Here is a 27,913-nt window from a genome sequence, read left to right as displayed (position 1 = left end):
ATCACTTTTCTGGAAGCCCAGAGTTTGAAATTTGGCTCAGAGGTGCCTACTAAACTTCACTACAATTTTACCTAACGCCATTGCGGACATGCCACACGGAGGGAAGGCCATTACACACCCTCTTACCCACATTTCAGCCCTTCTTTTGATGCCTCAGTAATGGAGGTCAGAACCGCGGCGCCTAGCGTGGAAATCACGTAGGTTTCTTATAGGTGGCTGATGAAAACATTTAGAACACACAGACACTCAGAAGCGACACCAAAAGGCCTCAGGAGATGACATAAAGACCGTCACTGAAACCACTCCTTACCTGTTGGCGTTAATTTTCACGACATTTAGGAGTGCAATGTACAGCAGGATGACGCTATTGACAAATTTTGCTACTGTTGACACCCCCTGGACGATTCAACACTTTTCTAAGGACATCGTGGGGTTGCAACCCCAATGAACATGAATTCAACCATTTTTAGTGTAGCGTGACTGCATGTTTTGCTTTAGTTTACAGGATGGATCCATTAAGGACCGTCCAAAACCATTCGAACGTGATCCGAAGAAGGAAAGAGTGTCCATGATTTTTCATCTCTCCCTTTTCGCACCCTCCCGTGGCGTGTGTATGGGTGGATGCGACGCTGAAACACACGTGACTAAAACGACAAAGGCTCCCTCTAAGAGCCCACAATTCGGCAACACCATCAGTGCCACCTACGCACTTTTGTTGGGCACTGAAAGTATCTCAATACAGAGACATCCATCTATCTATCTATACTCTGGAGAGGTAGGCAACCCTTTAGACATCTTTTTGATTTCACACACAGCTAGCAGGCGCTACTGTGGAGCTGGTTTCTTGTCCGGCCATTGAGTAGGGATCGGTGAACGAGTCGAATATAACTATACAGGGAAATGTTTAAAGTGCCCGACAAAAGTACTCGGATGGCAACAACAATGTTGTTACCACACTAGGAGACCTTAGAGGTATCATACGGCGTTGCAGCCACGTGAATGTTAATATCATGTCCCCCCCCCCCCCCTGAGCACACCTCGCAGGGAGTGGGGGGAGGAGGGGGGCAGGGAAAGGCGGAGGGGGCAGGGAAAGGCGGAGGGGGCAGAAAGGAAAGATCAAAAAGCATAAGCAACCTTTTCCGCTTTGGATCATGTTGAAATTTCGTCGAATGGTTTTGAAAGGTCCCTAGTAGTTCCACCGTGTATACCAAAGCAAAAGTTTCAATTAAACTACAGTCCGAAGGATTGATAACACGTTCAGTGAGGTTGCAGCACCTTGATGTTCTTAGAAACGGCTTGAATCGTCCGGGAGGTATCAGCAGTGGCAAAATTTGTCAAGGACGTCGTCTTGCCGTGCAGTGCACTGCAACATTTCGTTTCTGAGTGCGAAAGGTTTGAAAATAAACGTCCCTAGGGAAGGGGTGGTTCCGCTGATGCACTTTACGCCACCTCCTGAAGCTTTCTCATGTCGATTGCGAGCAGCGGTGTCTTAGAAATATTTCCCTCAGCTACCCATAAGAAAGCTGCATAGTTTCCACGCTAGCCGCCGCGGTTCTAACTTCCATGACAGAGGCATCAAAAGATGGGGTGAGGGGGTAATGACCTTCCCTCATCTGATACCTCCATTGTGGCATCAGGCAGAATTGTGGTGTAATTTGTTGTCAGTGCGGCTTCATTAACCCATCTTACAGGTCACATGAACTTCTGAGCTCTGATCTTTTATTTGCATGTGTCAACACTTTTCTGTCTGCAGCAATGCCATCCCCATGGGAGACCATACAGGATGCCACGCTAATGCCAAATTACATAGGAAGGCTGTAGGCACCGCTGAGCCAAATTTCGTACTTTTTCGTCGCAATGAGAGACAGTTACGGGGTTTCAAGAAAGTGATCCTTTATTTCTTTTGTGCATTGCACATATCAGATCCGCAACTCGCTTGGAGGTGCACCACTTTACTGAGGTTTTACCCAGAGTTACAGGGCCACAGCACCATTTGACATCTGAGGTGATTTTTTGAATTGAATTTCCAAGAAAACCTTTGCGAGATTTCAGTTTACCTTGTTATCATGCATGATGCACAAATAAAAACATATAACTGAATCACACAACATTTGAAGAGGTGCTTGGCATATATATCGAGCGCCCATGTTGCCTTCACAACAGAACCACCCAGCAGTCAGACTTTTGTTATTTTTTTATTTTTGGTACTTGAAGTTCAGAGACCAAATGTTGATCAATATAACTCCTAAAAATTCGCAGAAAATCGACTTTCAAGATTATCGATGCAATTTAATTTGTCAGTGTTAAAGCAATTTTCACGGCGGTTGGCGTAGTTCACACAGTAGTGGTTCGAATCTTGTTGTCGTTTTTCTTTTTTGTTCTTGTTTCAGTTCGAATAACTGGACATTTATATATAAAACTCGTAAATATGCATATGTCTGAACATCTTTATTTATGAAAAATACATGTCTTCTTTTTTCGACTTAAATTTCACGTACGTTATAAATATAAATTCTTAATTATCAATATTTTATAAAAGATTATTATTACCGATCGTTTAAATTTAAAAAAAAAACTGCAAATTTGAAGAGCACAAGGCAAAAATGATGATAGTCACTTTTTTGTAACTTTTCAGGACGACGAATTTTCTGCACTAGTCTCTCGTATATCATAAACGTTCACCGTATAACTATTACAACTACATTTTTATTGTTCTATACCTATTTGTTTAGGTAATAAATGTAATGCAATAAACACATTTTCAATTTTAAGGTACTTTATTAATTGAAAACTTAAATAGGTACACAATAAACATGGTAAAAGTGATGGTAGTCATAAAAACATGGTAAAAACTATGAATGTCCACTATCTTTCTGTGCTTGTTCAGTGGATCTTGTAACCTGTAAACAGATTCTGTTTACTGTTTATTTTATAAGATTTATAATATTATAGATTTTAACACATTAGGCCCATACAGATTTTATTTTAATACTGTTACTTACAACTTATGTTTTGTCAATGAGGAAGTTCTTCAAAGTACTTTTGAGCAGATGGACTGCAAAACTGCTTTAGGTGCTGCAGGTCTTGGTACTTTCCAGGTTTTAGTTTAATCAGATCTGGAAATAAGCAAACTTTTGGGCTAAAACAAGGGAACCTGCTGGTGGTTTTTGTCATAAAATAGTAATATACCTACTTACATAGCGTATTATGAATTTAATTAATAACCTAACTAAATATCTGTTGCTATAACGGCAAAAATATTTCCTGTACTGACGAGTTTTCATTACTTTCAAGGTTACACTATTGTTATGAGGTATTATTCTATAACTCATTATAGGTCTATAGATTATTGATATGTGAAAGCAAAGGTAAATTGTTGAGTCATATTCTCTTACCTTCACGCAGAATTGGTGGTAAAGAGAAGGACGTATTATCACCAGGGTCTTCTGTCTCTCTTGAGAGCTTAGTAAGTTGGTGTTGTGTTAGGATCGGTGACATACGAAAGTACCCAGTGTAAGATGATCTGTGTTCAACTAACCTACAATGGTCTTTTGAAAATTTTATTTCACGAATTGGTCATGTAGCAAATATGCATTTCTTGTGATAGTGCTTTTCCAAAAAAGCAGTCCATTTTATAAATAGGTTTTCGTCAGCTTCAATCACAGTGAAAGGCGAAGGCTTTACTTTGGATTCTTTATTTCATTCACCCAATGTTCTGGTATCTCTGCAGGAAATTTGCCGTTTATCAGGGCCATATCTCTATCGCATTCTAGGTAAGAGTGGCCACGAATAGGGAATATGACTGTTATGCAGTCTAGATTTTTTAGGATTCGTACCATATAACGACAGAAGCGAATCATGGTGTAGTTCTTGTTCTGTCCGCTACAATAATCGCAAAATATGTACAAGTTTTTGACATTGGACTGTAACATGGTGAAGATATAATAGTGCAACATCGATACTACTTCGTCTAAACCTTTACCTCCTTCTGTTTCTGGGTAAGCAAAAAAAGTTGCATTTCCCGAGACAGGCTGTGGACATTGAACAAATACAATGAAAATTGACGGCAGTAGTAAACGTCATTTGTGGTCAAATTAGGTAAGCTTAAATTTTTGTTTGAAAATCAATGGTAAGTGCCTCAGTATCCTCCCTTTTCCTTGGAATTTTCCTACATTTTCTCTTTGTGTCATTAAACATGTTAGCTTTCCTCAAGTGTAGTTGATTCATACATTGTTTTGTCTTAATGCTGCTTAAAATATTTGCTTTTTCCTTGTCATCATTAGTCTGTTCCAGCTTTCATTTCTGCTTGGTACCTGTCACATGCACTGCGGGTGTCGCTTCTGGGATATCCGAAAGCTATGTTAAAGTTAGATACGAATATCTGGCCACTCTTACCACTAGGCCTACCTGTCTTGTACAACGTGTACATTTTTTTCAAGTGTCTGGCAAGTATGTTTTTTTTAGTTTTATCAAAACTATAATGGCTTGTATGGCCCTTAACCAATGCAATGTGATCAATGACACTTTGCTTAGCTTCTTCTGAGGTCCTACAGTGTTTGTGGTCATACTTTCCTCTCTTGTATGTTGAGGGTTCACCTGTTTCTTTCAGACTCGTTTGAATAGTTTGAACCCTTCTCCCAGTTACACCAAAAATAGACAAAAATGCTTTATAACACACAGGGATGTCAATAAAATTATCACCATCCTTTATTCTTACTTTGTAGGTGTAGCTCTTATCATTAAAACGTGATTCATTTTCAGGCTTTCTTGGTCTGCAATTTTTTACGTCATAAACATTGATAAGCCCAGCCAAGTATCTGGACTGAGCGTCATTAGATTCTAAACTATTAAAATGAGAAATTAATCTTTTTCTTTCACCTTCTCAAACTCTATCAAAACACTGTAGTCTTTTACATCTGCAATCGGGCCCAGTTACGTAAGTACACACTTTAAGTTTTTTCATCACATCTCTTACCCTTCCATTGGATTTTCTCTTCTTTGTGCTAGGTTTACTGACGTTTTCACAATCTTCATCCACACCTGACTCATTTAATTCATTCATTTTCACAGAAACTACTACCAAGAAAACAAGGTATAACCTTTGGCAACTTTCTAATCACAAACACAAGTTAAAAAAAAGAATGAGGACAACATGTCGAACTCCTGATCAAGCAGGTTTTGCCAACCTTATGAAATGACTCATCATATGTGTCGAGAACACATATGACATTCATCGGTTTTACCGTGCACAACAAAAATAAAATGGCAACTTAGTAAGTACCAGTATTCTTGCTGTGTACATCCCCCTACAAATTCAGCCGTATTTGAGCTACAAATTCCTGTCATAACCTGAAAATGGGAAAAAATTGACTGTCATCATTTTTGCCTTGTGCTCTTCATTTATTATCGATCTTTTATAAAATATCGATAGTAAAGAATTTGTATTTGCAGTGAAAACTGGAGTTTTGTATCCGATATGTGTGGTAAAAAATTGCCTTAATTTTAGTTAATTACCGGTCCTCAGAAGACTTCAAAGTCGATTTTCTCGAGAATTTTTTAGAGATTTAGCGACTTGCTTTGGCAGAATGATATTTGAGTTCTGAACATAAATATAAAAAATTACAAAAATCGTATTTCTGGGTGGTCTCCTTTTTTTTGTTTTTTTTTTTTTTTTTTTTGTGGTTTTAGGGCGCACAACGTCAACGGTCATTAGCGCCCAGACTACTTTAGGAATGCACCGCGAGTCACAAGTTTAAAACAGCAACAAAACGGAGAACACGATGAAAGACATACTCACAGGCATAGGATTAAAAAAGAAAACAGCATAATCAAATGTCCTTTGAGAGGGTTGTCAAATTGATAAAATGAAGAACGCGAGCAGCTGCTCGTGGGTCATCCGCTAAAATGGCTTCTACAGTACATGGCAGGCCAATATCGAGACGTAGGGTGTTAAAATTCGGACACGACGTTAAAATGTGGCGGACCGTCAGCAATTGCCCACATGGGCAGAACGGCGCCGGCGCAGCCGTCAGCAGATGGCGATGGCTGAACCGGCAGTGGCCAATTCGCAACCGGGCCAAAACTACCTCCTCCCGCCGAGAAGGGCGTGAGGAGGACGTCCAAGCCACGGGTAGAGCTTTCAAGGCCCGAAGCTTGTTGTCTGAAAGTGCAGCCCAATCGGCATGCCACAGCGAGACAATGCGCCGACAAATTACCCTGCTACAATCTGACGAAGGGACACCACAAGAAGCTGTCCGAGGTTGGAGGACCGCAGCCTTGGCCGCGGCATCTGCAGCTTCGTTCCCAGGGATACCGACATGGCCAGGAATCCACATAAAGCTAACCGGAGAACCGACGTCCACCAGCTGCTGAAGAGAGCGTTGGATCCGGTGCACGAAAGGGTGAACCGGGTACGGATCACCGAGGCTCTGGATAGCGCTCAGGGAATCGGAGCAGATGACATATGCAGAATGTCGGTGGCGGCAGATGTAAAGGACAGCCTGGTAGAGGGCAAAGAGCTCAGCTGTGAAGACCGAACAATGGCCATGGAGCCGATATTGGAAACTTTGTGCCCCGACAATAAAAGAACACCCGACCCCGTCATTGGTCTTAGAGCACTCTGTATAAATGAAGGTCGTATTAATGAACTTCGAACGAAGTTCGACAAAACGGGAGTGGTAGACTGAATCGGGGGTAACCTCCTTCGGGAGCGAGCAGAGGTCAAGGTGGACGCGAACCTGAGCCTGGAGCCAAGGTGGCGTGTGGCTCTCGCCCACTCGAAAGGTGGCAGGGAGTGAAAAATGAAGGTGTTGAAGGAGGCGACGAAAGCGAACTCCAGGGGGTAGCAGGGCGGAGACATACAACCCGTATTGACTGTCGAGAGAGTCATCAAAAAAGGAACGATAAGATGGGTGGTCAGGCATTGCCAGTAGCCGACAGGCATACCGACAAAGCAGTATATCGCGCCGGTAGGTGAGTGGCAACTCACCAGCGTCAGCATGAAGACTCTCGACGGGACTAGTATAAAACGCTCCGATCGCAAGTCGTAAACCCCGATGTTGTATGGAGTTGAGGCGGCGTAAGATGGATGGCCGTGCAGAGGAGTATACGAAGCTCCCATAATCCAGCTTGGAGCGGACGATCGACCGATATAGGCGAAGGAGGACGGTTCGATCCGCTCCCCACGACATACCACTGAGAACACGGAGGACATTGAGAGAACGGGTACAACGGGCAGCCAAATAAGACACATGTGGAGACCAACTAAGTTTCCTGTCAAATATAAGACCTAAAAATTTTGTTGTCTCCACGAATGGGAGAGCAACGGGACCAAGTCGTAAAGACGGTGGGAGAAATTCTTTGTAGCGCCAGAAGTTAATACAGACCGTCTTCTCGGCAGAAAAACGGAAGCCATTGGCGACGCTCCACGAGTAAAGACGGTCAAGAGAACGCTGAAGACAGCGCTCCAGGAAACACGTACGCTGCGCGCTGCAATAGATGGTAAAATCGTCCACGAAAAGGGAGCCTGATACATCAGCTGGGAGGCAATCCATTATTGGATTGATCGCTATGGCGAAGAGAGCGACGCTCAAAACTGAGCCCTGTGGCACCCCATTCTCCTGGCGAAAGGTGTCTGACAGGACAGAACCCACACGTACCCTGAACTGTCGATCCATTAAAAAGGAACGAATAAAAAGAGGGAGGCGACCGCGAAGACCCCATGTATGCATGGTGCGGAGAATGCCCGCCCTCCAACAGGTGTCGTAAGCCTTCTCCAAATCAAAGAACACAGCCGCGGTCGGGCGCTTCCGCAAGAAGTTATTCATAATGAAGGTCGACAAGGTAACCAGATGGTCAACAGCAGACCGGCGCCTACGAAATCCACATTGTACATTGGTAAGTAGGCGTCGAGACTCGAGCAGCCAAACCAATCGAGAGTTAACCATTCGCTCCATCACTTTACAGACACAGCTGGTAAGCGAGATGGGTCGATAACTGGAGGGCAAGTGCTTGTCCTTCCCCGGCTTAGGAATCGGGACAACAATAGACTCGCGCCAGCATGCGGGAACATGTCCCTCAATCCAGATGCGATTGTAAGTACGAAGAAGAAAACCTTTACCCGCAGGAGAAAGGTTCTTCAGCATCTGAATATGAATAGAATCAGGCCCTGGAGCGGAGGACCGTGATCGGCCAAGTGCGGTTTCGAGTTCCCGCATGGTGAATGGGGCATTATAACTTTCACGATTCGAGGAGCGGAAGTTAGGTGGCCTAGCCTCCTCTGCCTGTTTGCGGGGGAGGAAGGCAGGGTGGTAATGAGCGGAGCTCGAAACCTCTGCGAAAAAGCGGCCGAAGGCATTGGAGACAGCCTCAGGGGCCACAAGGACGTCATTCGCGACCGTCAAGCCAGAAACTGGTGAGTGGACCTTAGTGCCAGATAGCCGGCGCAGGCTACCCCAGACAACAGAAGAAGGAGTAAAACTGTTGAAGGTGCTTGTGAAAGCAGCCCAGCTGGCTTTCTTGCTTTCTTTAATAATACGACGACACTGTGCACGTAATCGTTTATAATTGACACAATTCGCCACTGTAGGGTGGCGTTTAAAGGCGCGTAAAGCACGTCGACGAGCACGTAGAGCGTCTCTACATGCTGCGGTCCACCAGGGGACCGGTACGCGACGTGGAGAAGAAGTAGGGTGAGGGATGGAATATTCAGCAGCAGAGAGAATGACTTCCGTGAGGTGTGCGACCTGACTATCGCAGCTTGGGAATGTTTGATCCTGAAAGGTCGCCCTTGAAGAGAAGAGCCCCCAGTCTGCTTTGGAGATGTTCCAACTAGATGAGCACGGAGAGGGGGTATGCTGCAGGAGATGGATAACACACGGGAAGTGGTCGCTCGAATATGTATCAGAAAGAGCATACCACTCGAACCGGCGTGCAAGTTGGGGAGTACATATAGAGAGATCTAAATGGGAATAGGTGTGAGATGTATCCGAAAGAAAAGTAGGGGCGCCAGTATTGAGGCAGACGAGATTGAGCTGGTTGAAAAGGTCTGCTAACAGGGAGCCCCTCGGGCAGGATGCTGGAGAGCCCCAAAGGGGATGGTGGGCATTGAAGTCTCCAGTTAATAAAAATGGTGCAGATAGCTGAGCAATAAGTTGCTTCATGTCTGCCCTGGTAACGGCAGACGACGATGGAGTGTAAACGGTACAAATGGAAAATGTAAAAGTGGGGAGAGTAATGCGGATGGCAACTGCCTGCAGGCCGGTGTGCAACGTGATGGGATCGTAGTAAATATCATCCCGGACCAGCAACATAACCCCTCCATGAGCTGGGATACCTACCACAGGGGGTAGGTCAAAACGCACAGAGGTGTAGTGTGCCAAGGCAATTTGATCGCATGGGCGTAGCTTCGTTTCCTGGAGGGCTACGACGAGCGGACGGTGCAAGCGGAGCAGCAACTGCAAGTCCTCTCGGTTGGAGCGAATGCTGCGAATATTCCAGTGAATAAGTGCCATCGTAAGAAAAAAGGAAGATGAAAGAAGGGGTCACCTCGAAGGCCGCTGAGGGCCTGGCTTCGAGCGAGCACTGCCGCCGCTATCAGTAGACGGACAGTCATCGTCCATTGGGTCTATAGGTTCATCGGCCATCTTGGGAAGATGGCCGGGAGGGGGAGCTTCCTCCGCCGGTGAACGGCCAGATGTTCGGCTACCAGCGGTGCGGCCAGGCGAAAGGGATGACGGCCTGGGGCGGCAACCGCTGGGTGGCGCAGGAGAAGAAATGCGCCGTGGCGGAGAAGGAGAACTGTGCTTCCTATTAGCCTTCTTGGATGGTCGTTTGGTGGAAGTACCGGACGAAGGCTGGGAGGTCGAGGTACGTAGGAAGTCTGCACGGGACGGTTCCTTCTTGAAGGCCCGTGCATCTGACTTCTGGGTCTTCGTCTTAGCAGAAGCTGATGAAGGGGCTGGTGTCTGTGGGGTGATGGGACGAAGAGGAGACGTCGACCGCGCGATCTTAGCACTGGCCGAACGGACGACCGTGGTGCTGAAGGTCAGATCGCAGGTCTGGGTTGCCACCTCCCTGGTAGTCCGAGGAGAGGCGAGGACAGTGCTGTATTTCCCCGCTGGGAGCAGCGTGGGCTTCCTACTAGCCAATAGCTTGCGAGCAGCCGAGGTGGACACTTTCTCTTTGACCCGAATTTCTTGGATACAGCGTTCTTCCTTATAGACAGGACAGTCACGGGAGGATGCAGCATGGTCACCCTGACAGTTCACACAACGAGGAGACGGAGGTGGACAGTCACCCTCATGGGCATCCCTGCCACAAGTGACACATTTAGCCGCATTGGAACAAGATTGGCGAGTGTGATTGAAACGCTGACACTGGTAGCAGCGCGTAGGTGTCGGGACATAGGGGCGAACAGAAATAACCTCGTAGCCCGCTTTGATGCGCGATGGCAGCTGAACACTATCGAAGGTCAAAAAAAGTGTCCGGGTCGGTACAAGGTCATTGTTGACCTTTTTCATGACCCTATGGACAGCCGTCACGCCCTGCTCAGCGAGGAAAGATTGAATCTCCTCGTCAGTCAAACCGTCGAGGGATCTAGTGTAGACCACACCACGAGACGAATTCAAAGTTCGGTGAGCCTCCACCCGGACAGGGAATGTGTACAGGAGTGTGGCCCGAAGCAGTTTTTGTGCCTGAAAGGCGCTCTCAGTTTCGAGTAATAAGGTACCGTTACGCAACCTGGTACAGGATTTGACAGATCCGGCTATGGCATCGACGCCCTTCTGGATAACGAAAGGGTTGACAGAGGAAAAATCTTTTCCGTCCTCAGATCGAGAAACGACGAGGAACTGTGGGGCAGGCGGTAGTACTTTTGTCACTGGTAGCTGGTCACGTTTCCATTTTTGGGCAGAAGTCGAGAGAGATGGAGTGAAATCCATTGCGGAGAAATCCCCCATGATTGCCAGCGTCTCCGATGGCGCGCTCCTTCCTTGTGGGGACCCTCTCAGAGGGCACTCCCGCCTTAGGTGAATGTTTACACCTCAGGTCACACCTCCCGAGAAACAGACGGAGGGATCAATCGGCATGGTCAGAAGGTATCAGCTCAGGCAATCACCCCTCCCCGGGCCTGGCCTTTACCAGGGGGTACGCGCGTGCCTTACATGTCTACCCAGGGCGGGGAATTACGCGTTACCCCGTCACCGGCTACGCGTGCGAACGCGTGGGTCGGCCTTCAGGCGCGCACAGGGAGGAAGGAAGAAGAGGAAAAAGGAGATAGAGAGAGAGAGAGAGAGAGAGAGAGAGAGAGAGAGAGGACAGTGTCTCAAACGCCGAGGCGGAGACCAGAGAAGGCAAGGAGAAGGCAAGGAGAAGAAGGCAATGAGAAGGCAAGGAGAAGAAGGCAATGAGAAGGCAAGGAGAAGAAGGCAATGAGAAGGCAAGGAGAAGGCAAGGAGAAGAAGGCAATGAGAAGGCAAGGAGAAGAAGGCAATGAGAAGGCAAGGAGAAGAAGGCAATGAGAAGGCAAGGAGATTATGCAGGGGAAAGAGTAAGGAAGACAGTGAGGTGGAGAAGAGCAAAGAAAGGAACCAACCAAAGAAAGGAAGAAACGAGAAGTGAAAAAGCAAAATGACCGCAAATAGAGGTCGTGGAACCGTCCGTCTCCGGACGCAGGCGCTAACTACCCCCTTGAGGGGGAGGGACTCCTTTTAGTCGCCTCTTACGACAGGCAGGAATACCTCGGGCCTATTCTTACCCCGGACCCGCAGGGGGGGTGGTCTCCTTGTCAGCCCAACGACTGCCACATTTATCTGAGGCACCTTCTTTTGAAAAGTTAGCTTGTGTACTCATTATTGTGTCGTCAACCAAGCTAGATATCATAATCATGACAAATTATTATTTATAAAAATTTTATTTGAGCTAAAGGACAATTTTATACCTTACTCATTACATCAAAGTAAAACTGGGATATGATCACAGATTTTCTGTTCTGATCGCATCCAAATCACATTTTATGTAATGTTCACTAAGCTGGTTTGAAATGACGATAAAGGTACTAAGAAAAAAACAGGCACTAAAAATATTCCACAATAAAATGGTTTTTATTATTTGTATGAAGTTATTGCTTCCGATTAGAGGAATACGATTCTGAAATTGGAAAATATTTGAAAAGTTATTTATTTATATTTATAGTTGTTTTAATTAATGAATATTAAAAATGATGTATTTTAGGGGAAAATAGTTATCAGGATACAGGTACTTTGACCCTCTCTTAGAGTGAAATACCTCAACTGACTCAATACGTTTTTTTAAAGATACCAAAAGTTCAGGCGAACAGTGTTTTCGTATGTTTGATGGAATTCATTCACTTAAGCTATTCCCTACGAAACTTAATACGAAGGTGGTTCCGATTTTTAACAGATTTTAATGTTATATATAAATTAAAAAGAAGAAACCAAAATCGAAAACTTAAATCACCTGCATAGTGAATAAAGAAAACTGAATGGTATGCAACGAGATGGGTAATTCTAAGAAAATTAATGTCATAGGCGAAAGTGTTTCAATTTCAAACGTAAAAATTCAGCTTAAGATAAACAATGAGCTTTCTGTTTGAAGCCGTCGATAACATGAGGGATCCAAAGACTGCATTCGACCTTAGACCAATGAAAAGAATAGAGAAGTACAGAATTGTGTCACAAGTACTTGTCCAGAATAAAAGAATGCCATGCCAAAGTAAAAAGAATTGTTGAATTCAATGTCAAACACGTTTCGTACAACATCAACCCATAGTAGCAGGAAGTCAGATAAGATAACAGTTGCAAAACACCCATATGGATTTCGTATAAATAGCAGTGTCTGTGGAAATGAAAGATGAATAGTTTTGGTCTGGTTCGTGTTCTCCCGTCTGTTTGTACGAACGACAGTTGCACTCCTTCAGTTTGTTAGGAGATGTTCCGGTTATCTACATTAGATAGTATAAATAGTAGTTTGTATAAATGGTCGTGTCTGTGGAAATGAAAGATGAATATTTTTTGGTCTGGTTCGTGTTCTCCCGCCTGTTTGTACGGACGACAGTTGCACTCCTTCAGTTTGTTAGGAGATTTTTCAGTTGTCTACATTAGATAATATAAACAGTAGTTCGTATAAATAGTAGTGTCTGTGGAAATGAAAGATGAATAGTTTTGGTATGGTTCGTGTTCTCCCGCCTGTTTGTACGAACGACAGTTGCACTCCTTTAGTTTGTTAGGAGATGTTCCAGTTGTCTACATCAGTTAGTACGAATTTAATGATGGACGGAAGTGTGGGTGGTAAAAATTGTAAAGGGCGACCAAGGTTTGATCACAGAAACCACGTTCCAATGGATGTTGGTCGAAGTACTCTTGCAGATATGAACACCCTTTTCTTCCGTCGAACACGAAGTAAATGTAACACAAGATTGCAAATAAATTTTGAATTGAGGTATTTATATACAGATTAAATTTCCCTTTGTTTATAGACAGGGGTAAGCAGCTAACACCAGCAGTTGAAAGAAATAAAGGGGTTAGAAGAGGTTGCTGTCTCTTACCAACACTTGTTAATATTTATATGCGCAAGTCATAATAAGATGAAAAAAAATTCAAGTGTGATCTAACAGTCTCGCCGCTGTATAATTTAAGTGGTATTCCACATGCAGACGATGTTGTCATTGTGCAAAAAACAGAAGATAATTTACAAAGGGGGCTTCACATACTAAGAAATGTAGTGGAAGAATGTGGACTGATAATATCTCCACATGAATCAACAGTAATGGCATTTCTAGAGAAAAACATGATAAGATCCAAAATTGAGATAAATGATAAAATATTGCAGCAGATACTCTACCTTTAACTGTCTTCGAAGTGAAATATCCCCAAAAGCAGATTACGACATGGAAACACAGTTCGTAAATTTAACTATATATGTGGAACAATTTATAGAACTAGGAAATATAAAACCCAAACAGAAACTGAATTGAAGTTTCATGAAACAATGGTGGTTCCACTAGTATAATAGGGAAGTGAGACGTGGGTACTCCTACAGAAAGGCAGAAGAAAAATTACTGCAGGTGAAATGAAATTTCACAGGTCAGCCTAAAAAAGGCTGCACATTGACGGACAAAATACGAAAAACAGAAGTAAGACAAGATCAGCAGATTTTAAGTTTGGGAATAAAAATTATAAAGTACTAGCTGTACCCCACCACACTTTGTAGTGGCTCAGTCTTCATAAACAGAAAAGTAAGAAAAGAGAAAGCAAATGTTTCTAATAGGTATGGGAATTGGATATGTGTCCTCATCTCTGTCTATCAACTGTCTCTGTCCACCTCCCCCTCCCCCTTTCTTTGTCTCCTCCTCCTTTCCCCTCTCTCTGTCTATCTCCTCCTCCCATCTCTCTGTGCATCTTCTCCTCTCCCTCTCTCCCTCCATCTCCTTCTGCCCCCCTCTCTATCTACCCCTTCCCATTTTCTTTGTACATTTCCATTTCCCTTCCCCCTTCTCTCTGCTCTTGAGCTTTGTTTATTGTTATTGCAAATTCAGTTTCTGCAACAGTATTCCAATCACAAACCAATAAGTCGTAACTACAACCTTCCTACTCTCCACATATGTGTATATATATTGAAAAGTATATAACTTAAATGTGTTCATACGTTTATTACTGTAATGTGTAGAAATTTTAAGTAAATTGGAAAGGTATACCTTGAGATTTTCCGTAACTATATTTTCTCTTTGTATATTACATATATATTTACATATCATATATATGAAAATATTCATATGTTAAAGAATTAGGTACCTAAAAACTAAAGAGATTAACGAGTTTGAATAAACCAACATTTACATTTTTATAACAATCCGCTTTTATTATTTATATACAAGATGGCTTTCCAGTAGATACATAAAAACACTTGGATATTCGAATGTGAAGTTGTGTCAAAATTTGAAAGCAGTTGAAGAAGAACTTTCAGAGATATGAGATTTTGAAGAAACGGGATTCTATGTTTACTCAGTTTTTTCAAATAAAGTCTCGGTTAGAAGCTGTGGCCGTTAAATGAAATAAATTGTTGATGGTGTACAACAATCAGCCACAAATTGGTTTTAGATTATCTTATTCAAAAAGTACCCTTACCAGTTTCGAATTTTCCACAATTCATCATTGGACGGTTTTTTCACGCTTTCATCAAAACAAATTATATATTGGTTTCCAGTGAGTTGCATTAAGATAAGCAATAATTCACAATTACAAAAGTGTAGCAAAAACGGTTGCCCTATAGATTTGTGTTGGAATGTTACCTGTTGCGCATCCATTTTGGTTGTACGTTTGTGATTGTGAGTTACTGTTTATCCTAGGGCAATTCACTGGAAACCCACGTGTAATTTGTTTTAATGAAAGCATGAAAAAACTGACGATGAACTGTGAAAAATTCGAAACCGCTAACGGTACTTTTTGAATAAAGTAACTTAAAATCAATTTTTGGCTGGTTGCTGTAATTTGTGATTGGTTGCAACTCACTGTCAACAACTTATCTATGTTTGTATTTGTAGAGAAAATGTAGATGTTCTTTGTCGCAAATCTCTAAAAGTTTTTGAAATATTTCTTTGAAATTTTGACACAAAGTTGCATTGGATTAGGACTGTGTTTTAAAGTACCTATTTTTTAAACATATGAAACATATATTTTTTTATAAATTTACCAATAGGAAACGTTGTTACAGAAAATAGGTACATAAAACACGACTGTATTAGTGTGCAATGTTGTGTCAAAATGTCAAAGCAGTCAGTCAAAAACTTTTGGAGATACACGATTTTGAACAAGCGAACATTTACATTTCTATTTATATAGATACATAGCTGTCAAACTGATTTCTTTTGTTATGGGGATATGTGACAGCAAAACAGTTAAATGGAACGCATTTTTTAAATATTCTTTTCCATAGAAAAAATACCATTAACCGTCTACAGCGACGCACAAAAAAGAAAGTCAACCAAACGGCTTGAGCCGTTCTCAGGTGATGTGATCTTTCCAAACTGATTTCTATTTACGACGTTTTGGTGATTGTCAAAAATTTTATTTAATACACACATGGTCCTGATAATAACAAACACAAAAAAAGAATAAAACAGATCGGTCAAACCGTTCTCAGTTGACAATCTTTCATAAGTGCGGCAACTGATTTATATATATGCAGATGACGTTAACTGGTGTACCAATTTAGAATCGCCATGAATTACAAGCCCACTGCACAATGAAGTGTCGGAGGTCTTGAGGCCAAGAAGGTTTTTGTAACAGGTTTACTCCATGAAGTGAAGAAGTTGATGGTGGTAGTCAGTTGTTTTTAACAATAATATATACATAGCACATACTGTTGTTGATATGGTTGTTCATCTTCTACAGTACAACTAACTGTACAGTACGCTTTGCCATCTTCCAAAAATAAGGATTTTTCTGAAGTACAACGAAAGAATATTTTAAGCCTAACATGCAACTATTGTAGATAGATTAGGTTATTTTGCAATTCGTCAGTGCTATTTGTCTGGCCGATTAATTTGAACTGTGACACTGCCCAGTTAATTATACTTATAATTACTTAGCAGGTTATTTAAAATTTTTACAAAGCAACGTGCCTACTTGTTAGTTGAGAACCCGTGTTACTCGTATGTGATTTGTAAAATTGTTGAGTGTGAGATGGTCTATCTAATATATTTAAACTGAATTTTTGTGGTTTAACGTTGTCGTAAATAGTGATGCAACGCACTTTTGCGAATGCATCTATAAGCGTGATTCAGCAAAGCTGTTTACACGTTCGAGACTGTTTAAAATGCTGTAGTGCTGTCTTCACCGAGATTCATTGTGAGAAAGTTCTTACTAAACGACGTATATTCTCTTTTAATAACTATATTAACTACAGAGATAAAGGTATCAACTTCGTTCCTTTTTCAATTGGAACTGTAGTAATATCCGCTGCTAGGAACTTGGTTCTAAAAGAGACTAATTAAAAGGGGTTTCAGTCTTGAAAATCTGGTTACTAGTTTAGAAGAAATTACATTATATATATCTTATGATTTATCTGCTTTGAACATGAAACAGATTGCTGTCTTATGCGGAAGTTCGTGATTTCATGCCCAACGAAAGAAATGCTTCACATTGGAGAAGTAGGAAATAATGTTTTTCACTGCTGTGATGCTTGTGTAAAAGGGGGACAACGCTGCTTTCATACTGTATGCGTCGTCCACGAGTGTCGAGCGCTGGTTAGTTTGAAAAGAAAATTGTTCTGTAGGCCAAAATGGAACTTGTGTACGAGTTTTATGCATTCGTAGATCTCTTTTACAAAGACATTGGACATGCCTTGATATTACAATTTAAGAACAACAATGTAAGTAGGCTGTTTAGGTTTTTATATTGGTAACGCCACGTAGCGCTCTGTATGAAAATCACTGGCTGTGCTGCGTGCAGTCTGTGGCTGGTTGGCATTGTTGTAATACTCGCCATTGTAGCGTTGGGCAGTTGGCTGTTAACAGCGCGTAGCGTTGCGCAGTTGGAGGTGACCTGCCAGCAGTGGTGGATGTGGGGAGAGAGATGGCGGAGTTTTGAGAGCGGATGATCTGGACGTATGTCCATCAGAGACAGTAAATTTGTAAGACTGGATGTCATGAACTGATATAATATATATATATATATATATATATATATATATATATATATATATATATATATATGACTTTTGAACACTATTAAGATAAATGCATTATTTGTTCTTTATCAAAATCTTTCATTTGCTAACTATGCTATCAGTAGTTAGTTAGTGACTTCAGTAGTTACAATCTTTTATTTAGCTGGCAGTATTGGCGCTCACTGTATTGCAGTAGTTCGAGTAATGAAGATTTTTGTGAGGTAAGTGATTCATGAAAGGTATAGGTTATTGTTAGTCAGGGCCATTCTTTTGTAGGGATTATTAAAAGTCAGATTGCGTTGCGCTAAAAAAATATTGTGTGTCAGTTTAAGCACAGTCATTTATAATTTTTCTAAGGGGACGTTTCAACAAAAATAAAGTAATTCGCATATACAGATATTTACAGACTTACATTTCTTACTCTAGTATGTCAAAGATGGGATAGGTAGTCGACCGTGGCCTTCTATTTAGAAACATCCCGGCAGTTGCCTGTAGTAATTTAGGGGAACCACGGAAAACCTATATCATAATGGCTGAATTAAGCCTCCCGAATACAAGGCCACTCTGTTCAAGCCAGTACTACCTCATGTGGTTTGTCCGTAGTGTACAATACTGTTTTACAACAAAGCTATTTCATTATGAAAGAGGATAATACTACAATTCTCATTCATATCTCACTCCCAGTCACTGCACACACTACACACACTATAGACACATTTTTTCACAACACAACACACTCTTTCAGCTGGCATCAGGACCATTTTGTGCAACACAACTTTTAATAGCCTGAAAAACTGAGTCAGCATCCCAACACGACGAATTAGATGCTGAGATCAGAAAGAAAATAAGGTGTTACATTACAACAGCATAGCTCTGAAACTAAGTTTCTTCAGAAAAGGAAAAAAATTGTTATGTGAAATGTTATATGTTTTATTATCATTATTATTATTTCTTTGTTTTCTTTTCTTACCAAACCACTACTCACTGTTGTCTAAGCTACCCTTCAATGTATAGAACTTATTGCTGGACAGGTACTTTTTAAGTGCCTTTGAAACAAATTTGTTTTAGCAATATCTTTAATCTCCTTTGCTGATTTATTGAGCAGTTTTATAACTTGGTAGAAAATTCTATTTTGAGTGTCATGTTTATACTTTCTTGGTAAATATAAGTTCAGACTAGATCTTGTTCCATAGACATGGACAGAGTTGTTTGTGCAGTAACTATCAATGTTATTTTTGATGGCTGAAACTGACTGGTAAATGTATTCACACGGTGCTGTTAAATCCCCACTACTTTGAATAGTCCTTTTTTGCATTTATTCCACAGAAAAGAATACCATAGCTAAGAAATGAGTGTTCATATGAATAGTATGAAACTAAGAGACACTAGCTGTTACACACAGGCCACAGGAATCTAAGGACCTGCTGATTCTCTTCCCTTTGCATACTACTTCAACTGAGAATCAATATCCATTCCTAGAAATTTTGCATTTGTTAGAGGTACCATCTGCATTTAATGTAACAGTGTGATTTTCCTTCTTGGAACTCAAATCCATTGCATTTGTTTTCTGTACGTTCAATGTCCATTTATTGCATATCGATCAATTGTAAATTTCCCTGAGGGTTTCATTCCCTTTCTTAGTAACGAGCTATCTTGTTATCTCAGTGACAATAATATTGCTCTCATCAGCATAGAGAAACTTTTTCCCCAGACTGAACTTACTTGGAAAGTCATTGATGCATATCAGGAACGGTATTATTCCTAAAAATGATATCCTGGGAAACTGTTTTACGTACTCATCCGTATTTTTCTATATTTAGAGCAAGCTGCTTTCATCACAGGAAACAGAAATTCTTCCTGTCCTCCAATATTCCACAGTCATTCAACGACCACATTTTCCCGTGTACTACAGTGTCATCAACAAATAGTCGCAGATTGGTGCTCATCCTAGACACCATACCATTTACGTACACAGAGAAGAAGATCAGGCTTATCATACTTCCCTGAGACACTGCTCACGATTCACTTGTCTCTAAGGGAAAGCAGAAAGGTGGAAGGAGTATATAGAGGGTCTATACAAGGGTGATGTACTTGAGGACAATATTATGGAAATGGAAGAGGATGTAGATGAAGATGAAATGGGAGATACGATACTGCGTGAAGAGTTTGACAGAGCACTGAAAGACCGGAGTCGAAACAAGGCCCTTGGAGTAGACAACATTCCATTAGAACTACTGACGGCCTTGGGAGAGCCAGTCCTGGCAAAACTCTACCATCTAGTGAGCAAGATGTATGAGACAGGCGAAATACCCTCAGACTTCAGGAAGAATATAATAATTCAAATCCCAAAGAAACCAGGTGTTGACAGATGTGAAAATTACCGAACTATCAGTTTAATAAGTCACAGCTGCAAAATACTAACGCATATTCTTTACAGGCGAATGGAAGAAGTGGTAGAAGCAGACCTCGGCGAAGATCATTTTGGATTCCGCAGAAATGTTGGAACACGTGAGGCAATACTGACACTACGCCTTACCTTAGAAAATACATTAAGGAAAGGCAAACCTACATTTCTAGCATTTGTAGACTTAGAGAAAGCTTTTGACAATGTTGACTGGAATACTCTCTTTCAAATTCTAAAGGTGGCAGGGGTAAAATACAGAGAGCGAAATGATATTTACAATTTGTACAGAAAGCAGATGGCAGTTATAATGAAAGGGAAGCAGCGGTTGGGAAGGGAGTGAGACAGGGTTGTAGCCTGTCCCCGATGTTATTCAATCTGTATATTGAACAAGCAGTAAAGGAAACAAAAGAAAAATTCTCCATGGAGAAGAAATAAAAACTTTGAGGTTCGCCGATGACATTGTAATTCCGTCAGAGACAGCAAAGGACTTGGAAGAGCAGTTGAACGGAATGGACAGAGTCTTGAAAGGAGGATATAAGATGATCATCAACAAAAGCAAAACGAGGATAGTGGAATGTAGTCGAATTAAGTCGGGTGATGCTGAGGGAATTAGATTAGGAAATGTGACACTTAAAGTAGTAAAGGAGTTTTGCTATTTGGGGAGCAAAATAACTGATGATGGTCGAAGTAGAGAGGATATAAAATGTAGACTGGCAATGGCAAGCAAAGCGTTTCTGAAGAAGAGAAATTTGTTAACATCGAGTATAGATTTAAGTGTCAGGAAGTCATTTCTGAAAGTATTTGTATGGAGTGTAGCCATGTATGGAAGTGAAACATGGACGATAAATAGTTCGGACAAGAAGAGAATAGAAGCTTTAGAAATGTGGTGCTATAGAAGAATGCTGAAGATGAGATGGGTAAATCACATAACTAATGAGGAGGTATTGAATAGAATTGGGGAGAAGAGGAGCTTGTGGCACAACTTGACAAGAAGAAGGGATCGGTTGGTAGGACGTGTCCTGAAGCATCAAGGAATCACAAATTTAGCTTTGGAGGGCAGCGTGGAGGGTAAAAATCGTAGAGGGAGACCAAGAGATGAATACACTAAGCAGATTCAGAAGGATGTAGGCTGCAGTATGTACTGGGAGATGAAGAAGCTTGCACAGGATAGGGTAGCATGGAGAGCTGCATCAAACCAGTCTCAGGACTGAAGACAACCACAACAACAACGTCAAGGACAGCGTAGAATTCTATTACTTAAGTAGTTTTCGAGACATTCACATATCTGGGAACTTATTCCATATGCTCGGCCCTTCATTAACAGTTTCCAGTGGGACACCGCGTGAAACGCTTTCTGGAAATACATATACGAATATGGAGTACCCCATTTACCCATCATCCGTTGCTCGCAGGATACCATGCGAGAGGAGAGCAAACTGTCACATGAGCCAAGCTTTTTAAATCCATGTTGATTTGTGGACAAAATCTCTCCTGTCTCAAGGAAATTTGTTACATATGAACTCTGAATAGGCTCAATAATTCTGCTGCATACCGGTGCCGATATTAAGGATATGTGTACAATGATATGCCACATGATAAAGTTTATGGCAGTTGTAACATTGTACTGGGTCTCTGTTAGAACACAATTTTTCAGCGGAGGCAACAAGGATGTAAAACCTTACCAGCCGCCATGCGCTGTTGCCATTTTTTGGGGTGCTCTCAGCCTCGTGATGCCAATTGAGGAGCTACTCGACCGAATAGTAGCGTCTCCGGTCAAAAAAAACCATCATAACGACCGGGAGAGCGGTGTGCTGACCACACGCCCCTCCTATCCGCATCCTCACCGGATGGTCTCGATGGGCCACTTGTGGCCTGAAGACGAAGTGTTTTTTCTTTCACGTCGGCGTGACTTCGAGTCATGTGGATGCCTGTGAGGACAACCTTAACCCACTTGGGTTTCACTGTGGGGAACACGTAGATGGAATCTGTTCAGCTTCCACCATAACGGTAAGTTTGGTATAATCGTCGGTGTTGATAAGCATAAGCTTCGACTTATCACCGCCAGCTTGCTTGGCGGTGTAATATCCGGCGCACTTCTTGTCTGACTATAAGTTCAGATTCTTGTAGTTGTGTGAGTATTGCGTCACTACAGGCGGTATCATGTGCCGTTGTTGTTACTGCTGCTGTTGTTCAGCACTGGCGTCTTCTTCAGTTGCTTCTTAGCCCCATAGGGTGTTGAAAGAATTATTTGTGTGTAGTGTAGTGCTACAGGTGCTAGCCTCGCTTTTGTCATTCTATTTTGCTTCATCCCTGCCGGTTTCATCAATGCTACATCACTTCACCTACGTATGGCGGATACTTCGAACGTTTCTACATCTGCATCTACATAGGTACTCCGTCAGCCACCGTATGGTGCATGGCAGAGTGTACCCTGGAACATTACTAGCCTTTCCTGTTCCACTCTCAAACCGAGCGAGGGAAAGTCGACTGTCTATATGCCTGCGTATTAGAATTTCTCATACCTTATTTTCATGGTCCTTACGCGCAATGTATGTTGGTGTCAGTAGATCGTTCGGCATTCGGCTTCAAATGCGGTTCCCTAAATTTTCCCAGTAGTGTTCCTCTCCAGAGAACCCCATTTGAGTTCCCAAAGCTTCTCCGTAACATTTGTGTGTTCTTCGAACTTACCGGTAACAAATCTAGCAGCCCACCTCTGAATTGCTTCGATGTCCACCTTCAATCCGAGTTGGTGCGGATCCCAAACGTTTGAGCAGTATTCAAGAATAGGTCGCACCGGCGTCCAGTATGCGGTCTTCTTGGCAGAGGAACCACACTTTGTAAAATTTTCCCAAAAAACAGAAGTCGAACGTTCGCCTTCCCTACCACAATTCTAACATGCTTGTTCCGTTTCATATCGCTTTGCAACGTTACACCCGCTCATTTCAACGACGTGGTTGTGTCAAGCAGTAGACTACTAATGCTGTATCCCGACATTACGGTTTGTATTTCCTATTCATCCGCATTAACTTACATTTTTCACATTCAGGGCTAGCTGCCGCTCATCACACCAACTAGAAATTGTATCTTTCTACAGTCACTCAACTGCGACACCTTACCGTACACCACATCATCATCAGCAAACAACCGCAGATTGCTGCCGACCCTATCCGCTGAATCATCTATGTATATGGAGAACAACAGCTGACCTATCTCACTTCACTGGGGCATTCCTGACGTTACCCTTGTCTCTGATGAACACTTTCCGCCGAGGAGAACACAATGTATTATATTACTGAAGAAGTCTTCAAGCACCTCACGTATCTGTGAACGTATTCCATATGCTCGTACCTTCGTTAACAGCCTGCATTGGTTCGTCGTGTCAAATGCTTTTCGGAAATCTAGAAATATGTAATCTGCCTGTTGCCCTTCATCCATAGTTCTCAGCATATCATGTGAGAAAAGGGCATATACATAAATGACCTTGTGGATGACATCGGAAGTTCACTGAGGCTTTTTGCGGATGATGCTATGGTATATTTAGAGTTTTTAACAACGGAAAATTGCACTGAAGTGCAGGAGGATCCGCAGCGAATTGACGCATGGGGCAGGGAATGGCAATTGAATCTCAATGTAGACAAGTGTAATGTGCTGCGAATACATAGAAAGATAGATCCCTTATCATTTAACTACAATATACCAGGTCAGCAACTGGAAGCAGTTAATTCCATAAATTATCTGGGAGTACGCATTAGGAGTGATTTAAAATGGAATGATCATATAAAGTTGATCGTCGGTAAAGCAGATGCCAGACTGAGATTCATTGGAAGAATCCTAAGGAAATGCAATCCGAAAACAAAGGAAGTAGGTTACAGTACACTTGTTCGCCCACTGCTTGAATACTGCTCAGCAGTGTGGGATCCGTACCAGATAGGGTGGATAGAAGAGATAGAGAAGATCCAACGGAGAGCAGCGCGCTTCGTTACAGGATCATTTAGTAATCGCGGAAGCGTTACGGAGATGATAGATAAACTCCAGTGGAAGACTCTGCAGGAGCGACGCTCAGTAGCTCGGTACGGGCTTTTGTTGATGTTTCGAGAACATACCTTCACCGAGGAGTCAAGCAGTATATTGCTCCCTCCTACGTATATCTCGCGAAGAGACCATGAGGATAAAATCAGAGAGATTAGAGCCCACACAGAGGCATACCGACAATCCTTCTTTCCACGAACAATACGAGACTGGAATAGAAGGGAGAACCGATAGAGGTACTCAAGGTACCCTCCGCCACACACCGTCAGGTGGCTTGCGGAGTATGGATGTAGATGTAGATGTAGATGTAGATGCAGATGTAGATGTAGCGCGAGAAATGATTTCTAAAACCATGGTGATTCGTGGACATAAGCTTCTCAGGCTCAAGAAAATTTATTATGTTCGAACTGAGAATATGTTCAAGGATTCTGCAGAACCGAAGTTAGGGATATTGATCTGTTATTTTGTGGGTCCGTTCTCCTACCCCTCTTATATATAGGAGTCAACTGCGCTTTATAACAGTCACTTGGGACGTGTTTGCTGGGCGAGAGATTTACGATAAATCCCAGTTAGATAAAGGGCCAATGGCGTAGAGGACTCTTTCTAAACCAGAACTGGGATTCCATCTGAAACTGGTCCCTTATTTGCTTTCAAATCTTTCAGTTGTTTCTCTACTCCATACTGTCCGATAGTCAAATGACAGCATGTATGTACGATTCTCCTGCGTGAACGATTTCCTGAAAGCAGAACTTAAAATTCCGGCTTTCGTTTTGCTACATTCAACTGCCACCTCAGACTGGTCAACAAGGAACAGAATGGAAGCCTTAGATCCCCTTAGCGATTTTATACAGTACTCCTCTTGGAGTCGCAGATATGTTGTTCTACCCCTATGCTGCCTTCGTTGGATGAATCCTAACCAGGATACGTCTGGTAGTCGGGTGTCTCATACGCCGTTTCCTCCGTGCGTTGAGCGGCTGAAGGGGCAGCCCGCACGGCAAACCCCCCGGCTGGCGAGTCGGCCGCGGTTGCTGGCCCGGCCGCGAGCATTGAATGGTCAACACACGACGACGTCACTTTGCTCGCTCCTTTGAGTCGCGCTCTGCTGCTCGCCCAGTTTTGCCACTGTTAACGGCGACAAGTGCCTGCGGTGCATCGCACTTCGCCCTCGCTGTTTAATGTCCCCACTTACATCGACATCTATGGAAGTTCTGCGTCGACTGTGCTATTAGACACCAACGTTAAGTCATGCGAGCTCGCCTCCTAAACTCCAACTAGATCGTGATCTTTTGTTGGTGCCCTATGTCTTATCTGGCAACGGCCTTTCCGCAGTGGATACACCGGTTCCCGTCAGATCACCGAAGTAAAGCGCTGTCGAGCGTGGGCGGCACTTGGATGGGTGACCATATGGGCTGACATATACTGTTCCCATTATTCGGGGTGCACTCAGCCTCGTGATGCCAACTGAGGATCTACTCGACGGAATAGTAGCGGCTCCGGTCACAGAAAACCATCATAACGACTGGGAGAGCGGTGTGCTGACAAGACGCCCCCCCCCCTCCCCCCAGCTGCATCCTCAGCTGAGGAGGACACGGCGGTCGGATGGTCCCGATGTGCCACTTTTGGCCTGAAGACGGAGTGCTGCTGACGCTGCTATGCTTTAGCTGACTTCGGCTCTTTTGCCACTATCCCTCTCCCATCGCACCCCTGATGCACCCTTGTTTCTCCCATATCACGAATCCTCGAATATGCATCAGATTCCTACAGACACCGCGCTGCTGCTACGGTCGCAGGTTCGAATCCTGCCTCGGGCATGGATGTGTGTGATGTCCTTAGGTTAGTTAGGTTTAAGTAGTTCTAAGTCTAGGGGACTGATGACCTCAGATGTTAATTCCCATAGTGCTTAGAGCCATTTAATCATTTTTGATCTGCAGACACATATCTGGCAGAAACTGTCGGTGTCAACAGCAATAATGGCAAAAGCAGAGACATTTTACAGTCATTTAGCCAACTTTCTATCAATCATCGAAACAGGAGAGAGCCTTATCAAAAACACGAGAGAGCCTTATCAAACAGAACAACAATAAGTATCTTTTTCCCATTTAGTTTACTGTGTTTTGCAGAGCTGTATTGTTGTAGTAGATATAATTCTGCAGGATTCATTCCACTGTTTTTCACCAGGTTCAAATCAAAACCCTCTGCTGACAAGAAACAAGGCCAGCGCAAGAAAAGTGAGGATCACAATGAATCTTCCGACCAAGTGGAGACCGCTCGCAAATCGATAGGCGATGGGCCTTCCGACGTCGTGGACGCCATGCCTGCAGGAGTCTTCGTCCCTGGGTAGGTACCAAGATTATGAAGTCATATTAATGGTTCTAAACGCACACACACACACACACACACACACACACACACACACAAATATCATGAAAATAGAAATTTTTCTATGAATTAGCAACTGTTGTGTAGGAAAACTATGAACGCGTGCTGAAAAGTAATTCCTCCGCCTTTTTATGTGAAAACTCTTAAAGCTTTATAAACAAAACATTTTTTTAACATTCTTCATCTTTATTCTTCATATCTACATATTTGTTTCTCAGCATTGTCACCCTGATGCGGAATACATTTACCGAGCGAGGTGGCGCAGTGGTTAGCACACTGGACTCGCATTTGGGAGGACGACGGTTCAAACCTGCGTCCGGCCATCCTGATTTAGGTTGTCCGCGGTTTCTCTAAATCGCTTCAGGCAAAATCCGGGATGGTTCCTTTGAAAGGGCACGGCCGACTTCCTTCCCCATCCTTCAGTAATCCGATGGGACAGATGATATCGCTGTTTGGTCCTCTCTCACAAATCAACCAACCAACGAACACATTTCTCCCTGTGAGGGACCAGTTTGATGATACCGTCACTGCAGAATGCTTGACTTCGTTGACGGAGCCACAACCTCGCCTCTGCTTGCACTATCGCCATCTAAGTGAAGTCCTCGAAGTTGTTCGTTAAGTTTTGGAAACAGTTGAAAATCGGATGGGGCCAAGTCGGGTTGTATGGAGGATGATCGATGACAGTGAAGATGCACCACAGCTCGAACATCCCCGAAAACTGTGAATATGACTTGATGGTATGGTTCTGAATCTTCATGGCGTCGGTGATCCTTTTTGGTGGAACTCCATTCACTCATACTCTCTGGTTTTCGGAGTAGAATGGTGATCCCAGCGTTCATGATCTGTCGCAGTGTTGATAAAGAATCCATCACCCTCATGCTCAACATGTAACAGAAATTGTCGGTAGATGTCCAATCTCCTCTCTTTCACGTTACGAGCGAGCATTCGAAGCGCCCACCGAACTGCAGTTCAACAATGACGACCTGTACAAGCCCTCGTGATACGGAACACTTAAGCTACCTGAATGCTGTGTCCGTGTTATCTGACGATTTTCTTAAGTGAGTTCATCAACCCCATTCTCATGAGTCTCTTCGGTTGCCGGCGAGGAATATACATGACAAGTAATAGCTCAGCCGACATTGAGAACAGCATAAAAGAAACGGAGGAATTACATTTCAGTACGACCTCGTATGAATATCAAGAGCTCAGATGGAAACCCAGTTCTAAGCAAAGAACGGAAAGCAGAAAGGTGGAAGTAGTATATAGAGGGTCTATACAAGGGCAACGTACTTGAGGACAATATTATGGAAATGGAAGAGGATATAGATGAAGATGAAATGGGAGATATGATACTGCGTGAAGAGCTTGACAGAGCACTGAAAGACCTGAGTCGAAACAAGGCCCCGGGAGTAGACA

General features: G+C 42.9%; 1 protein-coding gene across 4 annotated transcripts in view; it reads left to right on the top strand.

Moving 5' to 3' along the window:
• LOC126243824 (caspase-1-like) overlaps positions 1-27,913 on the top strand; it is a 233,608-nt gene that overhangs the window by 78,513 nt on the left and 127,182 nt on the right. For 3 of the 4 annotated variants that reach the window (XM_049948193.1, XM_049948191.1, XM_049948190.1), the window contains exon 3: positions 26,297-26,455. In XM_049948193.1, the coding sequence (XP_049804150.1) occupies positions 26,297-26,455 (159 nt within the window). Of the gene's footprint in view, positions 1-26,296; positions 26,456-27,913 lie in introns of those variants that run through there. The other variant, XM_049948194.1, reaches the window with a different exon arrangement.

This window comes from Schistocerca nitens, chromosome 1, assembly GCF_023898315.1.
Source record: "Schistocerca nitens isolate TAMUIC-IGC-003100 chromosome 1, iqSchNite1.1, whole genome shotgun sequence".
NCBI classification, from domain to species: Eukaryota; Metazoa; Arthropoda; class Insecta; order Orthoptera; family Acrididae; genus Schistocerca; species Schistocerca nitens.
The sequence above is the reverse complement of the archived record's forward strand: the minus strand, read 5'-3'. Positions and strand labels throughout refer to the sequence as shown.